A 24345-nucleotide genomic window follows, 5' to 3' on the forward strand; every position below is an offset into this window, starting at 1 on the left:
TGTGTGTGTGTGTGTGTGTGTGTGTGTGTGTGTGTGTGTGTGTGTGTGTGTGCGTGTGTGTGTGTGTGTGTGTGTGTGTGTGTGTGTGTGTGTGTGTATGTGTGTGTGTATGTGTTTGTGGTGTTTGTGGTGTGTGTGTGTGTTTATGTTTGAATGGTACCCAAATGCTCCAATGAAACGTGCAGCAGGCCTAGAAAAACCACTGCATTTGGGGAGATATGTTTTTCTTTCGAGACGGAATTAGAGTAGACCAAGCAAAACCAGTATTAACAGAGTTCATCAAAAATGTAACTCCAGAGTTTGGAACTTCTCACTGGGAAATCCCACTTGGATTAAAGAAATCAATTCCATAGACAACTCTACTTTCCCAAAGGAAGGGAACTACAAATCTATATTTTCCCAAAAGCTGGCAAGAAATTTCCCTGGGGAAAGTCAGTGAATTTCTTTAGCAAATGCTTTGAGAAGCTCCTGGTGAGAAGGGCATTACTTTCAAGAGTAAGGCAAATGGCAAAGATGGCCGGCCTCTGTGCTGTTTGTGGGCTGCAGGTCTTTCTGATGGACTCGGCACACCAAGGAATAGCAAGTGATGGAAGACATCATCCTCTATAGAGTAAAAGGGGCCAACCAGACCAGGTTCAGGGACACCAGGTGATGGACAAGCAGGGGAGACGTAGAAGCCTTGGGTCTGAGTGACTTCAGACCAAATCTGCGGTTCCTTCCTTTACTGGGCAGTGTTAAATTTCCACTCCTTCATTTTAAAGGGAAGGAGTTTGAGGATCAGGAGCCAAGAAATTCTAGATACCTTGTCTCTCCTTTGATGCCACATTCAATATCATTCTTTTATCTGGTCCTGCCTTAGTTCACTGCCCTAGCTCCTGCACTGGCCATCTCAGTACAAAAATTCTGCAGAGGAGTCCTGTATACAACCAGGACTCCACAAAAGCTACCGTATTTCTATGCTGGTGAGAAGTAGAGAAATAAGAACCCTTCTAAATCTCTTCAATATTTTTCCATCAGCAGAAACCACAAGCTTGTCAGGGCAATAGCTTACCTTCCATGTCATGTATCACACTGTAAGAAAAGTGTATGAAGGGCTGGAGAGACGACCCTGTGGTTATGAACACAAGCTGTTTTTGCAGACGACTAGAGGTCAGTTCTCATGACACTCACACTGGGATGCTCACAGCTGTCTGTAGCTCCAACTCCGGAGGATCTGACAACCTCTCTGTCCTTTGCAGGCACTTGCACAATACCCACCCCCCAAACACATGAGCGCGCACACACACACAGACATGGACATACATACACACATAAACACACGAAAATTTAAAATGCAATAAAAATCTTTATTCAAATAAATAAAATTATACAGTTGATGCTTGCTTTTAATCCCACCTGACCTTCCCTCCAAATGGTCTTTGAATATCAACTCAAAAATTTAACAGGGATCATGATCAATTTTAAGGGACTTTTTTTTAATGTGCCCATAATGTTGAGCAGAGGGATGGAGGGGTCATGAGGGAAAAACAGCGGTGTATTGTATTCTGCTATGAGATTCATAACATATACTGGAGTCTCCACCATTCCACATAGGCAGAGAGGCTACAAATGTCAATTTTTTTCCCTGTCTTCTGTGCTGCAGAATTTCCCGCATTAGAACTTAGAGACTGGACGGATGAGCCTATAGGCTCCAACCCAAAATTTCCTTTAAGTCAGCCTTTGGCTAATTAACTGTTCATTTGGAGACTTTGGCCTAGAAACAAGGACCAAGTCTGGATGTTTTAATAGGTCTTAAGAGACACAATGGGACAGACACCCAACGAGGCAGAGATCTCCACAACCAAGCAGATACGTGATGCTTATCCTGTCCGTCCGTCAATAACTCTGTATGCAAAGGTTTATTGAGCACTTTCATGAGTCACATTTGGATCCAACCCTGGGAATGCAGGTGTGAATGCATTTTCTCAAAGCCTTGGCTCTGCATGGCTGTAGAGAGACCACGTGGATTTATTGATTATAAAGAGAAGAAGCCAGACCAGACATCCATGAAATCTCTATCAGTTCTGAAAAATCTGTGCCTTATTCCTATATGAACCTCATAGCCAAATAACAAAAAATACTGTTGATGTTTCATAAGACTCTCTATTTCAATCTTAAGCAGAAGGCGTGAGGTAGAGATGGCATTGCAAAGGAATTGGGCGTGCTAGAATCATGCACATTTCTCCTTCTGCAGAGAACCTTGTACCTGGCCCTTCTGATGGCCAATGTAAGGCTTTTTCCTGCTTTGGAGTTGGACAATGAGAAGCAGAACTTAAATGAGTTGGAAAGGTTCAAGGGCATTCTCTTTCCCTCACTTATTAAGCACCACTTCTACTTCCTTTGGATAAGACATACTATACTGGTTGCATATTTTTTAACTGCATGACTCAGAGCCTATTAATAACCAAAGAACTCCTTGATTATAATGTAGGAGACTTGAGGTCCAGCATTAATTCTTCGGTTAACAAGAAACCGTGGCACAGAGGAATGAACAGGAACACTGGAGTGGGGCAAGGTGTCATTGTAATGGGCCCAGGCTTCTAGAATCTCACCCTACTGACAAATATTTCACTCTGGGAGATGGCTGCTAAAAGTACTCACACTTCAGTGTATGTAAAAGAAAATCCATGTTACTAGCTTTGTGATGACGTGATTACTCCTTCCAGCTATCACTTACACATAAAGCATTTGCTTTATTCTACAGCAAAATACTTGTTCCAAAGAAAAGTGTGTGTGTGTGTGTGTGTGTGTGTGTGTGTGTGTGTGTGTGTGTGTGTGTGTGTGTGTGTGTGTGTGTGTGTGTGTGTGTGTGTGTGTGTGTGTTCCAACTGGGAAATATATGTGTATGTGTATGAGCTTCATATAAATGTGATACACACACACACACACACACACACACACACACACACACACACACAGATTGACTATTCAACTATAAAAAAGGACCTTCTGTAATTTTTAACAGCATAGTTAAGTCTGGAAGACATCATGTTAGGTGAAATAATCAGGAATCAAGTGATAACTGCTGTAGGATTTCATTACTGAATTCTCTGGGCAAGCTGATTTCCCAGAAGCAAAGAGAGTAGCAGCTGGGAGGTTATAGTTCAAGGGTGGAAATTTTCAGTTTCAAGAATAACCCTCCAAGACCCTGTACATCACTATAACCACAATCAGTTATATATTGTATTCTTGAAAATGCTTATAGAGGTTTTCTTATGACAAAAATGAAAACTATGCCGGGTGTTGGTGGCGCACACCTTTAATCCCAGCACTCGGGAGGCAGAGGCAGGTGGATCTCTGTGAGTTTGAGGCCAGTCTGGTCTACAGAGCGAGTGCCAGGATAGGCTCCAAAGCTACAAAGAGAAACCTTGTCTTGAAACCCACCCCCCAAAAAAATGAAAACTACATAAGACAAAACATGCCAGTTAGCTGGGTTCAATCATTCCACGATGTATACATAAAGGCAATGTTGTATATAGTAAGAACCCCATATTTTGTCTGCTAATGAAAATGAGAAATAAAATATACTAAAACTGATTTTAAACATTCACAGCAGGCAGGACTCAAGACAATCGAAGTAACTGAGGGAGAACTGGCTGCATATTTCAGTGCCTAAAGGTGCTACTTTGTCAGCCTGGTGATCTGAGTTCAATTCCTGGAGCCAACATAAAGAGGAATGCGAGACACAGCTTCATAAAGCTGTGTGACCTGACCTCCAGGCATGCACTGTGGCACCAATGTGCCCACACTCACAAGAGCACGCACACATACACACACACACACACACACACACACACACACACACACACACACACACACACGATGATGATGGTGATGATAATGATGGTGATTACTCAGAACCAGAAAGGCAAGCACTCCATAGTTCCAGTTCCCCTAACTTTGCACTCTTGCTAGACACCACTGAAGATACAACTATGACCCTTGATCCAAACCACCTTGGTATTTGTTTTCTCCATCTACCCAGTCTAAGGTAGCAGTGGCTGCTACCCCGTGTGCCATGGTGTCTGCAGAAGGTGTGGGAAGGTGATGGTGCTAGAAGTGCCTGCTTGGGTTCTTGGTAACCCCAGACCACATGCCTGATGCAGGATTGTTTTGGAGGAATATCATTCACAAGTAGTCCTCTTCTCTGGAACATTCTCCAACAGATAGGTTTCCTGAGATGGTGCACACACCGCCACCTCCAGTCCAACTTTCTGTTGACTGTATCCAGGCAGTACATGGCTCATATTTGTCCCTAAACCCACTGTTTAAAAGGAACTTGGTCCTGTATTTTCATTGGCAGATAATACTCAGGTTTCTTTTTTTTTCTTACACATTTAATCAAAATGTGTTACCATGAATTTCTACTGGTGAAAAAAAATAAAAATAAGAGTTTCCCCTTTCATCTGCTTTTACTGAGGTATCTGCACAGTAGATGTTAGTATTCAGGCGTCTGTACTGGCCTGTCCTTGGGGTTCGGACAGGACACCCCTCAGCTGCAGCCACCTGCGCACATTCACCAAGTTCCCTTTTAAAGGGGCCCTGCCAACCTCCCATCCCTCTCCCTCTCTATTTCTTTCTCTCCTTCTCGCTGTCTTTCTGTCCCCCCCTCTCTCTGCCCCTCTTTCCTTTCTCCTGCTGCTCCTGTCCCCAGAGGCTGGTCTCCCCCTCCGCTTTCCCCTTTTTATTTTTTCTTTTTTTTCTTTTTTTCCTTTTTGGTTTTTCGAGACAGAGTTTCTCTGTGTAGCTTTGGAGCCGGTCCTGGCACTCGCTCTGGAGACCAGGCTGGCCTGGAACTCACAGAGATCCACCTGCCTTTGCCTCCTGAGTGCTGGGATTAAAGGCACGTGCCACCAACGCCCGGTTTCCCCTTTTTATGATCCCTTTCCCTAATTTAAGAAAAAAAAACCTCTCTACTTTAACCCTGTGGCAAGTTCTCTCTCTCTCTCTCTCTCTCTCTCTCTCTCTCTCTCTCTCTCTCTCTCTCTCACACACACACACACACACACACACAGCTTTTTATTTTTAAATTACAATAGGTCTTCTAACAAAACAAACAAAAAAGGCTTCCCTCCTTTGGAGACAGAGGCATGAAGATTGAATCATCGTAACCATGAAGATGATAAAGGCTGTAGGTGTGTATGTATATATTTGCCTGCGTATGTCATGTATGTGTACCTATACAGACATACACACATGTAATGTGTCCCTGTGAGAGTGTATTTGCATATATGTCTTATGTGTTTATGTATGTATGTGAGCATGTCCAGCAATGCAGAGGACCTTTGTGATCACTGGCATTCTAAACCCAACAATGGAACAACTACAGAAAGCATTAGGATGTATCTATCCTACAGGCAACGTGAAGTCACAGGCACTGTGGGAAAATGACAGAATCCAGAACAGCATCAAAAGATATCTGTGAATATGAATAACTTCCATACCAGTTGACTCCGGGTGACTCCGAGAAACAGTTGAGAGGTACTTTTCTACCAGCTTAGGAGCCAGAAGAACCTGATGTAAGGAAATTGCTGTGAAAGAAAGGGGAAGAATGGAAACTCTAGAAGCTGGGACCTCTGATATGAACTAAGGGACAATATTTAAATGTCTATCACACGATATTATAAGTGTATCTTAGTTGACATTATTCTGATGTTTTTAGCCAAGATCCCATTGCATGAAAGGTGAGGTTTATTGCTAGATGTGATTGTGGTGAAAATTCCTGAAAAGGGGCACCTGCTACCTGAAGTGGGTAGCTCTGGATTTGCAGCAGCAGAACTCATCTGTTGCCATCTCTGCCTCTTATTAGTTGTGTGGTCACAGATTGTGACTTAAGAGTCCCAGGGCCTGCCATGCAAAATATAGACCAATGGGTTCTAACAGGAGCTTTCCTTTGAAACCCCAAATGGGTTAATAGGTGACATGCATATTGTCACAACAGAAATACTCTTAACATTTCCTCTATTTTAAATTATCTGTGTGGGGGATATGCATCTTTGAGAACAGAAGTCAGGTGTCCGGTAGCTAGAGTTAGAGGCAGTTCTATCGTGGGTGCTGGGAACTGATCATGAGTCTTCTATAAGAAGAGTATGCACTCTTAACTGCTGAGCCGTGTGTCCAGCACCATAGAGATACTTCTAATAGACTCTTGCAGATGGGCCTGAGCTGGGTGGTAGAAAATTCCCCTTAACACAGATACAGAAGTCATTCCTTCTAGCCAATGCTTTTAAAACACTGACAGTTACTTGCGTTTATTGGACACCTTGGATGCGTTGAGCACTGAGGAAAGGGTTTTGTGTATGTTAGTCCCCTGTGTCTTCATAAAAACCCTAGGAGTTAATAGGGAGTGGCAGGTAAAATATTGAAGCACTCTATGTGCTGGGCAGTGTAGTCAGAGCCACTGTGGGCATCAGTGTAAGCCATAGAAAATTGGGTCTGCTGAATGGCCTCATGCCACCTAAATGGATGCCCTAGAAATAAGTTCCACTTGGCAAGTGAGGGAAACAGTACACACCGAGGTCAGAATATGGCTCACACTCGCACAACTAGCCAGTGGGAGGACAGGGCTGCCAATCTGGAGTCATCCACAGTCATAACCAACATGGTGTCTACCTCTCAGCCCTGCATGTTGCTCCCCACACTCAGAATCTGCCACCAATACCTAAGAGATCAAAGAATACCTTAGGAGACTCCATACCCATTTCTGAAAAAAATAGTGGAACTAATATTAATGGAAAAACTCAGTAAACATCCAAGAATAGCATGAGAGTAAGCCCTAGTCAAAATAACCTCTTAGCAAACACATTCTGTTGAAAACACTTGACTTTAGACACAAGCACTTGGGTTGTTAATGGCGGGGAGGGAAGGGGCTGAATATAACCGTTGTTCCTAATGAAGCATTCAGTACCATCTCATGCATGTCTGTTCAGAAAAGCCAATTAATTAAAATGGGTTTAGGCAATAGTCTCTGTTACGTAGATTGAAAAGTGGCTCCAGACGGATCTTTCTGGCACACCCTGGGTCTATGTGGTGGTACCTTACTAGCTGAGGAGACAGTGGGCTCTGCTCCCTGCAATGCTTTTATTAATGAGCTATAAAAGGTGTCCTTGATGAATCTTAATGAAATTTGCAGAGCGGAGTCTTTTCAATGCAACCGCTAAAAAGCCACAGCAGAGGCTCCAGAATGCTAAGTAGCCAACACGTTTCTCCAGCAGCTCATTTAGAGCAAAGGTCCCAATCCTTGTAGCCGGATTGCTCTGCCAAGCAACCCTGTAGGACAAGGACTGAAAAGCAGGAATCACCGTGTCTCCCAAAACTTAAGGAAGAATGCCAAAGTGTGTCTCTCAGCTCCCCCTTTCCTTTCTCTCTACTCCTCCTCCCTCCCTCTGTCTCCTGTTGCCACCCCTTCTCCCTTTTTACTTCATCTTTCTGTTCTCTCCCTCTCTCCACCCCTCTATTTCTATGTCTGCCTGTCTCTCTCACACACATGCTTTTTCTCTGTTTCTCCCCCGGCCCATCATTCTAAAGCCCCTTCCTCATCCTCTTTGAAAATGTCACTACATGTGGCTGCATTGTTGGTTTTCTCTTGCTTTTATGAAACACCTGGCAGGAGGTTGTATTTGCCTGCAGTCCATGACACCTGGCCAACCATGGTGCCAGGAGCATGAGGCTGTTTGCCCTCTCTCTGGGCAGATCAAGAAGCAGGAAGAGATGAATTCTGCTACTTATCTAGCTTTCTCCTTGTTGTTTAGTTTGGGATCACAGCACACAGGATGCTGCCACCCATATTCAGAACCCATCCCCTCAGTTAATCCCTACTGGCAATGCCTAAGCGTCCCCCTCGTTAATTCCCTGGGCTAGGTAGGGGTTACCTAATCTAATCCAACCAATGATTGAGATTAGCCCTAAATAGCAGCCATAAACCTGCACCCCTGTTAAGATTCAGTCATTTGAATGGCATTAAGCATCTATCTAGTACTCAGACGCAACAAAACTCATCTGTAGGCATTATATGGAATAACCTTAACACCTTATTTCAGTTAACACAGAAGCCACATGAGAAACTATTATTTTCTTCGGTTTCCAGGTCAAACCGAAGCTGTGATAGCATACAAACAAGCAAGTGATCTCCGGACAAAAGACACACAGCTTGTCTGGGGCAGAACCAAGGACAGGAGCCCAAAGGCAGGAAAATTGTTAGAGAAATTCTGTTATGCCTGCAGGCTAGAGAAACGGGAGCCAGCTAGACACTATAGTTTACATTAGCAGTGCTTGGCACAGAGAATGCTATGACTTTGCAGAAGTGCATATGAAATAAAGGACTGAAATACATCTAGGGCAAACGGTTTTGCTTTTTTAGTGACTATAGCTCTCTGAATGAACAGCAGCAAGCAGAGCACAGGGTACCAAGACGGCAAGTAGTAGCATAAGCAAACAGGGTCTATAATGTCCAGAACACCAGCTACCAAGTAGCACAAGCAGACAGGGTTTATTAGTGCCCACTCCAAGCTTCAAGCGGATTGCAATCATCACAGCTCCCTACACAGAAGTGAAGGAGGAACCCACCAAATCCTGCTAAGTTGGGCCAGGCCCTGCCTGTTTACAGAAACCAGTTCTTAGGCTTGCAGGAATTTATGTGCCAGATGACATCAGGATGGGTGCTCCAAATCAGACAGGAGAAGAATGTTTACACCACAGTAATTGGCAAACTTTATAAATCATATTCTGTTCCCCAGAGATGTTTGTGAGACATTTCTCAGCAGGACTCTGTGTCTGACCCTCAAATTCAGTGTTCTACAGAATGTGAGGGAGGGACACATCAGTCCTCAACAACAGACCTGATTACATATCAGGAAAATCTTAACCACAATGGAGCCTTATTTCATCTCTTACAACTTGTCTACACATAGTCCATCGCAGCCTACATTGTGAGTGTGTGTGTGTGTGTGTAAGAGAGAGAGAGAGAGAAACTAGGTTGGTAGACATATATGAGTTAGAATAAGTAATATATTCATGGATTTTTGATCCTTGCTTAACACTTACCAGACTGTGTATTAGCCAGGATTGTTGAGTGTCTAGGGCATTTTAAAACCCAACAAAAGGGCAAGATTAGAGCTTAGATTAAAATCACCTTACCAGTTTAGATATGAAGTACTGGCAAGTCCTTCAAATTCAAGTTTTTTTGAATTTTTTGAATTTTTTGTTTTTGTGGCACACCTCCTGAGTCTCATGATGTGTGGAACACACTTGCTGTGGCATTGGATCTGAGATGTCTAATGGAAGAGTTTGATTCTGGTTCTTGGAACAGAAATGTATAAATTATTTGTTCCATTCTCCCTAATTTTGAAAGCTACACCTCTCCTACAGCTATAAGTTACTATTTGTATTGTCAAAGTTTAGTTACAGTCATTTTCATTGTTATTAAGTAAAAAGTATTAAAATTATAATATGGATAAAATGGAAGGCATCTACCATAAAAATATAATTTATAAGATGATTTCCAAAATGGGTTTTACTACTTAATTTAAGAAAACACACCAGAGCATACTGAATGTTGCATACCCCCCCCCCCTTGAACTCATGCTGAAAGCCAAACCCCAAATAGCTGAAGATGTGGCTTCCAGGAGCTGGTTTATTGATTAAAGTTTTCTGGCCCAGCAGGGTCCCACCGCCCTTCTCAGCCACAAATGAACACACGGATGCTATATTAAACTGTTGGCTGATGGCTAGGGCTTCTTATTGGCTAGCTCTGACTTAATTATTAACCCCTTTCTATTAATCTAAGTGTTTCCACGTGGTCTTATCTTACCGGAGAAGGGTCCTGTTACTCCTTTGCAATCGACATAGTGACTGTGTTGTGGGTCCTCTCTGCCTACTTTTCCCAGAATTCTCCCTGTCTCCTAGTCCTGCTTATCTTCCTGCCTCATTGGCCAAAGAGTGTTTTATTCATTAACCAAAAAGAGAAACATAGACAGGACAACTCTCATCACTGGTTAGACTAAAGGCAGTCTGTGCTGGTGGACTAGTTCCCTTGTAAGAATGCACACTGGAGAACTATTGATAGAGTCTCACCACCGTATCAGCACACAGCAAGAAGGCTGGCATCTGCAAAACAGGAGGCCTTCCCTACAGCCCCCCTACACTGCATCCCTGACAACTAGCCTCCAGAACTGGAAGGAATAAATTTTCTTCTCTTTTTTATGATTACTGTCTGAGTCACATTGTTATAGCATCATGAGCTGACTAATAACACATTAAATCATAGAAATGAAACTCGATTTTATCTTTGATCATTATCCAGCACACCTTGGAAAGTATAGCTCCATGAAGCTTTCTGGGTTTACGTATAAGAAACTGTTTTTCATCTCAGAAGCATTTAGGGATTTTTTTCTTTATTTTTTTAATTTAAATTAGAAACAAGATTGTTTTACATGTCAATCCCAGTTCCCACTCCCCCCAACTAATACCCTAGCTATCACATATCCTTTCTGCTCCCCAGGGAGGGTAAAGCCTTCCATAAGGGTTCATCAGAGTCTATCGTATCCTTTTGGATAGGGCCTAAGCCCACCCCCATGTGTCTTGGCTCAGGGAGTGTCCCTGTATGTGGATTGGGCTCCCAAAGTCCACACCTATGCTAGGGATAAGTACTGAACTACTACAGGAAGTCTCATAGATTTCTGAGGTTTCCTTGCTGAAATCCATGTTCCTGAGGTCTGGGTCAGTCCCATGCTGGTATCCCAGCTATCAGTCTGGGGAACAAGAGCTCCCCATTGTTCAGGTCAGCTGTTTCTGTGGGTTTCACCAGCTGGTCTGGACCCCTTTGCCTATCACTCGTTCTTCTCTGCAACTGGATTCCAGTTCAGTTCAGTGATTAGTTGTGGGTGTCTGCTTCTACTTCCACCAGGTGCTGGATGAGGGCTATCAGGTGGCATATTAGTCAGTCATCAATCTCATTATCAGGGGAGGGCATTTAAGGGAGCCTCTCCTCTATTGCTTAGATTGTTAGCTGGTGTCATCTTTGTAGCTCTGCAGACATTTCCCTAGTGCCTGATTTCTCTGTAAACCTAAAATGTCTCCGTCTATTATGGTATCTCCATTCTTGTTTTCTTCTATTCTTTGCCTGACTCAACCTTTCTGCTCCCTCAGGTCCTCCTTACCCTTCCTCTTCTCCCCTTCTCATTCTCCTAGCTCCCTCCCCCTACCTCCCTTGCTCCCAATTTGCTCAGGAGATCTTGTCCCTTTCCCCTTCTCCAGGGGACCATGTATGTCTCTCTTAGGGTCTTCCCTGTTTTCTAGCTTCTCTGGCAGTGTGGATTGTAGGCTGGTAATCCTTCACTCTGTCTAAAATCCACATATGAGTGCAGACTTTTAGGGTTTTAAACGGAAATATAGAAGCAATAGGCCATCCTGCATGGCCAGTGTGACCTACAAGGCATGCTGAATGACTCCTACCTGCTGTGGTAATTACACAGTTCCCAGAAGGGAATCTGAATACTTGGAGAAGGAAGGCTAATTAATACTGAGAGGCATTAAGAAACAAATAATATTACCTAACAGTATCATGTCCTCCCACACCAAGCCCCCATCCTACAACATTGGGTTTGTGTCCCTTCTGGATAGAAATCAAGTATCCAGAATTGTTACGATAAATCTTTCCGCTATAAGCCACTGAGCCCCACCGCCACGTGTATGCTTTATGCCAGCTGCCCGCCCAAATTAGGCCCAAATAAATACACAGAAACTTGTATTAGGTACAAATGCTGCTTGGCCAATGACTAGGATTCTCATCTGCTAGCTCAGTCTCAATTATCATACATCTATATATTTTATAAGACTTATCGGACGCCTTATTGGCGTCCCTCCTTGTCGGTGGCTCACATCCTGCCACTGGAGGAGGCGAGCGGGAAAAAGGGACCCTTCCTGTTTCTCCTTGCTTAAATATGAGTCTCCTTGCTATGTCACTTCCTGTCTGGATCAGCACTTCTCTACTACATTTCCCAGAATCCTCTTTGACTCCTAGTCCCGTCTACTTGCTGTCTCATTGGCCAAACAGTATTTTATTTAACAATGAAAAAGATAAACATACACAGAAGTACTTCCCCCCATCACAGCATAGCTCATTTTCATGAGCTGTGTCAACAAAGGATGGCTAACTCAGACATACAGCCCCCTAACTGAGTCGCTCACAGTCCCATGAGATGAGACAGTACCTACCATACACCTTCACGACCAGGGACAGAAATGAATGGACCATTGCTCTCACTTCATCCCCCCCAAACCGTCTGGTTTCAAAGAGAAACTCAACGTGAGACCTCCCTCCCCCTCTGCCTCTTCTAGTCCACAACTTTGTATTGGTCTGACTGTGAGCACGTAACTAAAAACGGGTATCCTTTAGAGAAATTGGTAGCTAATGCTGAGTGTTCAGCATGAACCAGGCTAAGCCTTCCGGCCACATGTTCACATGAGCCATCTTTACCTCTCTGTAAAGGCCTCGTCCTCCTTTCCATTGCACGAGTGAAAACAAACTCAGAGATGAGTGGTCCTGTCCTAAGAGCCACGGCTAGTTAGTAGGAAAGCATATCCCACGCCTCTCAGCGGGACTAAGGAGACACATGGGCTGAGGGAAGTTCACTCTCTATCCCAAACCCAAGGACTTGATATTAGGCACAGGCATTGGAGAAGACAGCTGTACAGGTGTTGATGATACAAGACAGCTGTGGTCACTTGGCTCTTCATTAGGGCTGACAGGGTTCCTCTCTGAGAGGGCTGAGCGAGCGCTGCCCCCAACTTCCTTTGTTACTCTGAGAAGTCCCACAGGCCTCCACCAAGATCTGGTCTTGAAGCACTGTTTTGGTGGATCTATGCTGTGCGTTATGCGTTGTTAACGTCTACATAGTTTTGTTCTCAGCTTCTTTTAAATCAAGCCCCAGACAGAACAAAACAGAAGCAACGCAGTAAGGAAATGCTAAGTGTCCTTATGACTTTGAACTTGTAGAAAAAAATGAAAAATTTCTCTTTTCATTAAGACACTCCAGTGCACTCCTGCATAGTGTCAGTTACCTAATGACATTAGCACAGCGTGCTGTATAATACTCCTTCATATTCACAGGCAAAATGCTTCAGCATCTGTTATTCTCTTTGGGGCTCACAGCAAAGCAGACACAGCTTCATTTTACAGTCACAGAACCTCTAGGTCATCCTAGGCTATCTCCCCAGTTGGTCCTACCAGGGAGGCAGGGGTTATATTTTCTTGAAGAGTCTCTGGCAGCACCAGTTTTGTGCTGGAATCCTGCTTACCAACTCTGTGGCTACACAAAAACCCACTCACTTTCCTGGCTGCAGTGCAATCAGAAACCAAGCTGTTCTTAGTATTCCAAGCACAGTCTCTCTCTCTCTCTCTCTCTCTCTCTCTCTCTCTCTCTCTCTCTCTCTCTCATTTCTCTCTCTCTCTCTCTCTCTCTCTCTCTCTCTCTCTCTCTCTCTCTCTCTCTCTCTCACACACACACACACACACACACACACACACTCTTGAAAATTCTGTTACTACTCACATCTTAGAGTTGTAGGACAAAGGAGTAAGTTTTCTCAAGGGAATGCAGCCAGTGATGGGCAGATTAAGATACAAACTCAGTAAACTGGTGTTAGCGGAGTCCATGATACTAACCCTTAAGCCATGGTAACAAACATGTAATGAGAAAGATGTTAACTTTAGACAGATGGTTGACCCATCAGGATAGTGCAATTTATGCTGAAATAATCGTAATATAAATTACAACGGCTAAATGGTCATGTGATGGTGGTTTGCATTTGCTGAGATCTTATGCTGAGAACAAGAGGCAGACCCTGTTGTTGTTTCAGACCTAAGCATGTTTACTGCAAATGTTCTCTGAGATCCCTTGTCCAGGAGCCGGCTGGGCCCCTCACCCTGGAACAAGGAAGAAGGAGAAAAAAACAACAGCTGAGGATATTAAAAAAAAAGTTCCCACCTTAAGAGTAGGAATGCCTAAAAGGTGTATCTGCTGTGGGAACAAGATGCAGGAAGCTCAGATGTGGAGAGAATTCTCTGCCTCACTCAGAAATCCTCACTCGGGGACTGGAGCTCGGCAATTTCAACAGGGACCCCCCAGTCATTTTTGCTAGATGGTGCAAGCGCCCAATTTGATGACATTTTACTGCCTATGTGCTGCTTGTTATTTGTTCTTTTACTGGAAAGCCTTAACTGCAGGGAACTCTCTCTGCTCTGCCCAGCATTCTCAACTGGGAGCTCCAGCTGACTGCCTTCAAGGGATTTCTCTGGGTGTTGCAAGCACCCAACATGATGATCTGATCTAACTGCTACTTGCCATTTCTTCTTTTAATTATGCTTGCTGCATACTTAATAAACTCATGCTTCCAAAGCTGGAGGTCTGGCTACAGTAGATTTTTCTCCAGACGGAACAATAGCAAATATCTCCCAACAGCTCTGTGGTTTGAATAGCAGATTTCTTTCACTTACAATTCATATCTGTTTTGGGACAGTGAAAAAATTGGAAGGAACCATTCATTGTCCATATTCAAGGATCACAGTTAAGAAACTCTATTTCACTACTGACATCCCATTCCCCCGTTATGCAATGTTTCCTGACCTTGAGTATATAAGTTGTGTTGCACATGTGTCAACTTAAATGAAGAGTAGCAGGCAGCTAATACTTGTCGAGAGAGAGAAAAGCGGTCTCACCAGAGACAAAACCTTTCTGATAGGCTAATCAATTCTAAGAACCCAGCTCTAAACACATAGGAGCAACACTAAATGAACAATGCTTTTAAATGTGCTTATAATTCAAAATATTTTTTGTTTTCCCAGTTTTTAGTGAGAGCAGTGAGTTTGAATATAGCATTGTCAAGCTTTTGTACAAATTTGTACAAAATTTGTCCCCCCAGGACAGAATAGGGTCCCATCTCAAGAAACCTTGAAACTATAACAAATTGAAAATGCATTTCAATTTCCTCACCTGCCAGATACCACAGCTGTTTTACACCTCTGAGGATTAGCTGTTTACTGTTGGGATCCCATGTCTGAATGGGGGCTGCTTCTCACTGCCCGTGCCTAGCATTGAAGGGATTGTGCTGGTACACATCCCTGACCCAGAAATAAATACTGACATTCGGAACTCAAAGTGGAGTTTCTAGTCAATAATGAACAAAAAGAAATGTGCATTGCCATAAAGTCAAAAACAAAACAAAACTGTTAAGCCAACCCATCATCATTCAGACCCCCTATAATCTGTTATACCTTAAGGTCAAAGTCAGGTTCCAATTTTAAATTTTTTATACCCAGCTTTAAAGGCTACCAGAGCTATATCTGTACCTTGCAGAAGCGGACAGATCTCACAGACTCACACCCTTGGCTGTCATGGCATTTATCAGTCATAACAAGATGTCACGTAAGTCTGACTGGTAAATTTTCTTCTACCTTGACATCTGTAAGTTATTCTTACAACCTCCTTAGACGACAATGCATTTTTATATCATTAGTAAATGGGCCCACACTTCATCACCAAAACTCTTTATTTTGAATATAGTTTTAAGCCGAGTGGTAGATGTTCAATGCAAAGATTTTGATAAATTATATTGTTGTGGTTTAAGAAAAGCAGTGCTCAAGAGAAAGACGCCACATGACAGGGTTCAAGCAGAGGGGATTTCTATTAGGGAAGGGGAAGGAGGAGACTGACCTCCAGGACAGGAGCAGCAGGGGAGACGAAAGAGACAAAGATGGGGGGGACGACAGACAGACAGAGAGGGAGAGAGATATTGGAGGATAGGAGGTGGGTGGGGCCTTTTGAAAGGGAATATAGTGAATGTGCACAGGTGGTGCTCTTAGTGGCTGCAGCTGAGGGTGTATCCTGTCAGAACCCCAAGGGCAGGCCAGTACACAAGCCTGAACACTAACATATATAGCTTGTGTTTGACGATAAGATTCCTGTAAACATGATGAACAGTTGTACCCAAAGAAAGTCCTACCCTGGAAGCATCATCCTCTGTTAAGATAAATCTTTCTGCCAAATGCCGCCACGTGTGAGCTTTATGCCAGCCGCCCGCCCGAGTTAGGCCCAAATGAATACACAGAAACTTGTATTAGGTACAATGCTGCTTGGCCAATGACTAGGATTCTCATCTGTTAGCTCAGTCTTAATTATCATACATCTATACATTTTATAAGACTTATATTATCAGACACCTTATTGGCGTCCCTCCTTGCCGGAGGATCACATTGTGCTGCTGGAGCAGGAGTGGAGGGGAAAAGAGGGACGCTTGCTGTTTCTCCTTTTCTTAAATATGAGTCTCCTTGCTATGTCACTTCCTGCCTGGATCAGCACTTCTACATTTCCCAGAAACCTCTTTGACTCCTAGTCCTGTCTACTTGTTGTCTCATTGGCCAAACAGTATTTTATTTAACAATCACTAAGATAAACATACACAGAAGTACTTTCCCCATCAATCCTCTGCTTCTTTCTTCAATTTCCACAAAAGACAACTCAGAATGTATCCTGTACGGTGCTAAAATTGAATCTTAGTAAGCCCTTTCAAGGTTAAGACCAACATCTTTCCTGACTCTTCATAAGTAAACTAGATGGGTCCTGGGGTTGCAAGTCCTATATTTCAGAGGCTATGGTTTTAAGGAGTCTTGAAGGGTTTCAACTAGGAAATGATGGGGTGATGAGATCATCTTTTTATTTGTAAGGAATAGCTGGAGGTCATATCCAACAGCAGAGGTGGGGATCTCAGACTCTGCATGAGGCTTGATTGAAGGATAGTGTTCACAGAAGCCTTGTAAGAAGAAAACCATAAAGTTTTTATTGGAAATAGCACATGCACTGAAGGGCAGTGCTAACAATCTACCTCAAGTTTATTCACAGTTGGGTACAAAAACTGTTGGTGTCATTTCCAGAAACTAAAGCTAAAAAATAAGTTTAAGGAGTAGGTCAATAAGAGGTTTAAAGAGTATGGCTCAAATCTTGGGGTTTTCAGACAAGAACAGAATCCTTCCAGTTATCAGAAAACCCCAGAAAGTTTCAAGAAAGAAGTGGCAGTATTCACATAAAAGATAAATTGACGGAGTAGACAGTTCTGGGTCTCCCACCTTGAACCGCTGATGGTCATCCTGGCCTAATTAGTCTGTCTCTCCACTCATCTCTCAACAGGTATGTGAGATCCAGAACAAAGCATGACGTTGACATGAGAATTGGAATCCATTCGGGCTCCGTGCTATGCGGTGTGTTGGGCCTGAGGAAATGGCAGTTTGATGTCTGGTCTTGGGATGTGGACATTGCAAACAAACTCGAATCTGGAGGAATCCCTGGGTAAGCAAAGCAAAGCCCTTTCTTGCCTAACTTTTTCATTGTCTAACCTTGTGATACCAGGTTTTCTGTGTACAGAGTTCAAAGATAAAAATCTAGGAAGCAGTTGTTCAGGACGAGGTCAGATTTTAAAGCAGCATGCAGTACTGGCCTGAAAACTCTAAGGAAATACCCCAGGGATGACAAAACATGATGAAGCAATGAGGCTGATGAGGTGCTTATGTCTCTTCACGCAAAGCCTCAGTTCTTTGACTTGGCTACATATTATAATCACAGCATTATAAAACACTCAGGACCAGAACTTACATTGGTTCATCTAAAGTGAAATCCTTGTAGCATCAATTTTTAGTTTCTAAATCAATTCTAATGGGCAGCCAAGACTAAAACCTATTGATTGCCAATGTATACGTGACAGTAGAGTCCATTCCAAAAAAATTCATTGTTTTCTTTGAAAACTCATCTACATTCCAACTCTGGTTGGCAAGACTGGTTGGTACTGAACCTCTGAATAGAGTAGTGTCCTGAAAAACAGAACTAAAGTAGTACACAGATCTCTGGGTTTCACCCTCAGGATTTCCAAATCTGTGTGTCTGGTCTGGGACCTAAGCAACACGCCTTTCTAACAAGCGTCTTGGTAACTGTGATCAGCTGGTCTCCATATTTCTCAAAGACTGCTGTTTGTGAGCTATTGGTCATGTGGAACAACATATACAAAATCCTCCTTCCATGCTAATGAGGCACTAATTATGACTGTGCTGGTAGTAGTTATTCAGTCACAAGATCTTAGAGAGATCCTGAAAGATGACATCCTGTCTCCACCAAACACTTCTACCATGATAGGGCGGTACTCATTCATTTTCTTTGGGCCAGTCTTATCACCAACAGAAGGAGAAAGAAAATCAAAAAGACGAGGTAGGTGGAGAATGAAAGAAAAAAAAAGGAAGAGACAAAAGGAGGTGAGGGAAAAATGCTTGTTCCCTAGGGTTATGGGAGAAAACAAATCCTATGAAGAAAAGCAAATCTTTGGCAGCAAGGATAGCATTTAGGTAGGGAGAATACTACAAGATGGTTAGATTATATTTACTACCGTAACTATCATGGTTGTATTACAAGAAAACGCCAGGCTTAGCAGACAGGCAGCACGTGGGACTATTCCCTGAGCACAGATTCAAGTCCTTAGAGGAAAACCAAGTCACTGGACCATCATCTCTGTAAAGGCCTCACTTCAAAGCCCACGTTAACAGCAAAGACTTCCAAGACAAACCCTCAGAACCCTAGTATCTATCAAAAAGCATCCCGGTGCATACTGATCAGAACTTTGATAGAATTGGCTTTAAATGGGAGGCTAAGATCCCTTTATCTACTAAAAACATGAACTCACTTAACTTAGGCAAGTATGAACACAGAGCAGACTGAGATGATGCAGCATCCAGATGAAATGCCAAGGGAAGCTAGTATTTATTATGGTTATTTTAAAACGGAAATCAGTTTCAGACTTTACAAAGTCCTCCTAGGAAGCTCATGTTTGCCTAAGAGGAGAAGGCAGTGTCTTCTGGTGTTTAAATCTTGATCTTAGAGAGCTGCTCGGAGCTCCTGTTTGTGGAATATGAGTTCCTGTGCTTCCAGGAAAATACCATAGAAACATTTTGGATTTATGCAGCAGAGAAACCAGGCTGCTTTCACGCATTTTCTTGATTATCTCCAACTCGAACTCAATCGATAAATTTGGAGAGTGTGCCCTAAATGGGCAGAAATGCACCATCTGTGGTTTTGTTTATTTCTGCAATGAACTGTTCTTCCCAGAAAGCAGGAATCTGACAGATGGGTTCAGTGGTCAGAGGGGGCAATAGAGGACGTACAGAAAGTACAATGCCCCCTAAATCTAAAAATGAAAAGAACTCTTCATTGTTTATTTCAATGTATTGCTTCTGGAATCACAAAACCCAAGCAGAGAATTAGGCATCCACTTCATCCATTCATTTCCTCCAGGGAGCAGGGTCTGCTTAGCAAACTGTTAAGTTAAATCTGGAAGCAGGACACGTTCAGCAAGCGGGCAATAATCACATGCTGAATCGAGAGAAACCACAATGACTTGAATAGCTGAAGACAGCATGGGGACAATAGGGAAGGCCGGTCTGACAATGTGATTTGAATGGCAGAATCAGTGACAGAGATTTCATTTAGAAGTCAAACTATCTCCTTGAGCCTTAAGAAGGCATGGGATAGACCACAGTGAGATTGCAGTGGCATCTTTAAGACTATTCCAAATAGCTTAAAGTATGTGCTTTCATTGCCACAGTGTTTTGATGACACAAATCAGATCTTGTATTTTCATAGTGACATTGTGAGGCAAGTTTGTGGGTGATGAATAGACTCAGGAAAGTTAGGTAGTTTTCCATAAAGTCTTCTAGCTAGAAAATGGAAGAGTTAGAGTTAAAACCAGGCAATCAAGAAACTGAGCCCTCCATCATAATTCCTCTGCTATTCTTCACACTACAACACAGCAAGTTTCTGAGTTAGAGAGTTGCGAGAAGAGATAATATCTTCCTTCCCGATATGGAATTACAGCCTGAGGCTTCCACAAATCGAGCTTGATCCTAATCGAGTCACGTATTATTTCATTTGAAGAAAAGGAAACAGGAAACTTGGATTGTGAGCTACATGGGTTACTTAGTTTGTGAGTGAGCCTTGACCACTGCCAGCTTGCATGTCCCATGTTGCTTGCTGCTCCTTTGGATACATATTAGAGCCAAAATCACATCTTCCAGTAATTTTCTAAAAAGGCTGACCTATGTATCCTTGTGGACATACAAATCTGCACCTCAGCCCGGTGGTGGTGGTGCACGCCTTTAATCCCGGCACTTGGGAGGCAGAGGCAGGCAGATCTCTGTGAGTTCAAGTCTAGTCTACAGAGGGAGTGTCAGGACAGGCTCCAAAACTACACAGAGAAAGCCTGTCTGGAAACACCAATAATAATAATAATAATAATATGCACATTGTAAACAAGTTGAGAAACTTTTATAAAGTGACCTGCTAGGTCAAGCTCTGAGACAGTGAGGGAGGCATGGTCTCAGACAATTCCCCTCTAATTGGAGTTGAAGAGCATTCTCACCATTTGTTTTTTTCCAGGAGAGTCCACACCATTGAAAGAAACCACTGGCTCACAGAGGGTATTGACAGTAACAGGAAAAATCAAAAGAGGCTATTCACTGGGATCACCGTCAGAGCCGTTTGTGTGAGGCTCTGGTGCCCTTAGATAAAGGACTTCCAGTTTCATCTTTGTTTTTCCCTACACTTCTGAGGGGGATGAATTTGTCCTAGAGAGTGTGTTGTAGCCGTGTCCTGTGTGCAGGTCTAACCGGGCCGTCTGAAGAATTACAATGAACCCTTCTCTGCACACAGGAGAATTCACATTTCCAAAGCCACACTGGATTGCCTCAATGGGGACTACAGCGTGGAAGAGGGCCACGGGAAAGAGAGGAACGAGTTCTTGAGGAAGCATAACATAGAGACTTATTTGATTAAGCAGCCTGAGGAGACTTTGCTGTCCTTGCCTGAAGACATAGTCAAGGAGTCGGTGAGCTCCTCGGACAGGAGAAACAGCGGGGCGACATTCACCGAAGGATCCTGGAGCCCAGAACTGCCCTTCGACAACATCGTGGGCAAACAAAACGTAAGTCCTTTCTCCCTTCTCCAATTAGCAACAAGTGTGTGCCTGGGTGCATCTCCAACCAACAGCCTCAGAGGAAAGCAATTCATCTTTAACCTTTTCTCTACTGGGTACCATAATTGAAAATGATCAAACAATTTCCCTCAGGACAGAATTAACCTATGTGTGCAGTTTCAGAAAAGGGCAGAAACGTCACTTTCCTGACACCCTCTTACTTTTTGGATGCTAAAAATAAATGCCCTGTGAAGCAGGATTGTATCTATTTTTTTTTTTAAATGCTCATATTGGAAAAGTCCCATGTCCATGAAACATGGGAATGACCTCTTCCTCTGGGATCCAAACTCAGGAAGGCCGCCTTGATGGGGAAATAGGAGGGCAACACTTGGTGGTGTGGGGGTGTGTGCTCTAGAGAAACATGTGGTTTCCAAACCTCTCCTATGGTTCTAGTTTTCCATAGCATGGATTTGCTTCTTATATGAAGAAAATGGCTATAAAACCAGTACATAGGGAGCAAATCATTAATTATCAAGACTGCTTTTTAGAATTATTTATTTAGATAGCAGTATCACATTTATTCCAGCTATGAGAGGCGCTGCAGAGAAGAGATTTAACCAGGCTCAGAACTCGGGTGGAGAGAGCAAGTCCTTGCCTGAGCTCCCACTCAGAATATCAGCAAAGTACCAGCCCTGGTGAACGCTTTCCCTTTATCCATCGAGACAAAGCATGGGCTGTTAAAGTTATGTTAAATGGTCTAACTCTTCCACAGCTTTTAAAAGAAACAAAGGTCCAGGATTTTTCTGTTTCTAACGTGTCCCTAAGCCAAACAGAAGCTGAGAGTATTATGGAATATGTAGACCAACCAATAGTATTGTATTCAGATTTTATGAAGATATTAAAGGGTGTTTTTTGTTGTTTTTTATTTTGTTTTGTGGCAGAATTTTACTATATAGCCTCAGCTGGCCTGGAACTTGCTGCATAGACCAAGCCGGCCTCAAACTCATGGAGATCTGCCTGTCTCCACCTTTTGAGTGCTGGGATTAAAGTCATGCACCACCATGTCCAATGGTTATTTATCTTTTATACCCACAGATCTAAATATTTCTCATTAGCTCTTAGATTGGAGACATGTATCTGTTGGAAGCCATTTAAAGTAGAACAGGTTCAAGCTGAAAGTCTTCATTTTGGGGTTTTGTTTTGTTTTGTTTTGCATTTGAAGAAGGGTGGGGCACTCGGAGACCAGGTTAACTTCAATTCCCTTCCAGTTTCTGGGAAGAAGCTATGAAACTGCACATGTGCCAGACTGTGCCAAGAAAAACTGTAGACTGAATTGACCCAGCATGCTTTGCAGTGTTTGCCCTTAGGCCTTTACTACCTCTTGTGAGTATTTAATTTACACACAAGATAGTATCATGCCTACGAAGGTCATCCAGGTCCCAGTGCCTACTTCTTTCCACCCCTAAATTGGCACACATGCTACAATCTTCTATAAACATAAGGATGGTGTATATACTTTTGGAGTGTATGCAAGGCCAACCAAAAGTGTACGTTATGTTTCCTCTGCCTAGTATCAGCCAGAGTCCAGAAGCCGATTTTTATAGAGGTGATATTTGCATCCTTGCCTTGACATATCTCAGCAATTTCATATTAAATCCTCTTTCCTGGTTGTTTTAATTTTTATCTTTCCTTTTGGAAAACTACATTGAAGCTAGCTGTGGGGAATTGCAGTGATTCCTTACTGTGCTAATCTCACTTTCTCCTGCCCTTGCTGCTAATAACTGAGAACCAACAAGGGGGAAATGGAGATGTGTGGTTTTATTTCAAGGCTGGTTGACCTGGTGAAATTTTTATGAGAAATCAAAATGTTCCTTTGCTCATTTCCTCATTTTGATGACATCAAATGGTCGCTACAGAAGATGTCAAAGTAGTAGATATGTTTGTATTGTAGATTTTGCACAATGTCTGAGTTTTGCTTAGGTGAAATCTATCTGTACCATCTTCTGTGTTAATAATTTCAATTTATGTTGATGTCTTAATACTAAAGAGCCAGGAAATGTGTGCTGATCTCTTTGAATAAACGCGTGTCACCAATAACATCTTGGAAATGGTTGAACCGATTAAAATTATCACAACCATTCAGAGTTTATACTTACGCTTAACTCTAGAAATCAGTGAGCCATATGCTCAGTTCAGAGACTTAATGTGTCCCTGGAAGAGATCAAGACTGGTCTGGCTGAGCCTACACTGTGCCAAAATATCCAATCAGTTCCACGAAGCCCAGACACTCTAGTGTTTGCACAATATAGATAAACCATGCTTATGCTTTGTTGGGAATTTTCCAGCCAAATTGGCCAGATGTTTTGGCTTCTATTGATTCACAGTGTGCGCTTAGGAATATTTTTAATGAGATTATACAGCTATATCATATTCTGTGTTTGTGTATACAGCAGATGTTTGTGTAGCTAGATCCTTGCATACACATTCAATAGGGATTAATTGATCATCTATTGGAATGCCAACTATAGGTGGGGAAAAGAGAAGGAAAGAATTAAAGAAAACATGTTCTAGAGATAAAGTCAGTCAATGTTTCATACGTTTCAGGGAAACGGGAATTACATGTTTTTCTCACTGTTATTTGGTACAAAAGTAAGATAATATCTAATAAGTCACATGATGTGATTAATCTGTCCAGTGGACAAATGACATGGTAACTGTGGATAGTAAAGAGGTAGAGAAATGAGAAAAGCAGACCTTCGGGAATATTCTACAGAAGGCAAGCAAGAATTAACAATTCCTTTAAGGAGGCAGCGATCACAGCCAGCAGGGAGCATGATGTCATGGAAACCCAGAAACCTCAGCATTTTCAGATGAGCAACCATCAACAAATCAAAGGTAGCCAACTGTTCCAATAACATGGAAAGTCAAAACCTCACCTTGGACCTGCACTAAAGAACAGCCCTGGGAAGCTACAGAGCTGGTAAGAAGGTGAAATCAGTAGTCTGGTGTCATAGTTGATGAGAGAGGAACCGAGGCTTCTCAGAACCCAATTCTCACCCTCCTCCCTCCCTCCTTGTAATTTTAGTCACCTATCAGTGGCTTAGAGGAATGAGTAAAATCTCTAAGAGCATCCCCTGAGGCTCTGGTGAGTTTCCCAGTCCCTGTACGCTTCTTTTTGATGCTGGTCAGATTTTCTGCTCCTATATGTCCATCCACATTTGTTAAAATTGATTACGTGAGCCTGGCTGGGTGCTAACACACATTAGTCTTAAGCATCCCAAGGACCAGTGCTCTGCAATCCTAAAT

General features: G+C 42.8%; 1 protein-coding gene across 3 annotated transcripts in view; it reads left to right on the forward strand.

The window, feature by feature from the left end:
* The window catches only part of LOC113837458 (adenylate cyclase type 8), a 210738-nt gene that overhangs the window by 97325 nt on the left and 89068 nt on the right, over positions 1-24345 (forward strand). For all 3 annotated transcript variants that reach the window (XM_035449645.1, XM_035449646.1, XM_035449647.1), the window contains exons 6-7: positions 17220-17378; positions 20778-21048. In XM_035449645.1, coding sequence (XP_035305536.1) covers positions 17220-17378; positions 20778-21048 — 430 coding nt within the window. The remainder of the gene's footprint in view (positions 1-17219; positions 17379-20777; positions 21049-24345) is intronic.

Source organism: Cricetulus griseus, chromosome 10 (genome assembly GCF_003668045.3).
Source record: "Cricetulus griseus strain 17A/GY chromosome 10, alternate assembly CriGri-PICRH-1.0, whole genome shotgun sequence".
NCBI classification, from domain to species: domain Eukaryota; kingdom Metazoa; phylum Chordata; class Mammalia; order Rodentia; family Cricetidae; genus Cricetulus; species Cricetulus griseus.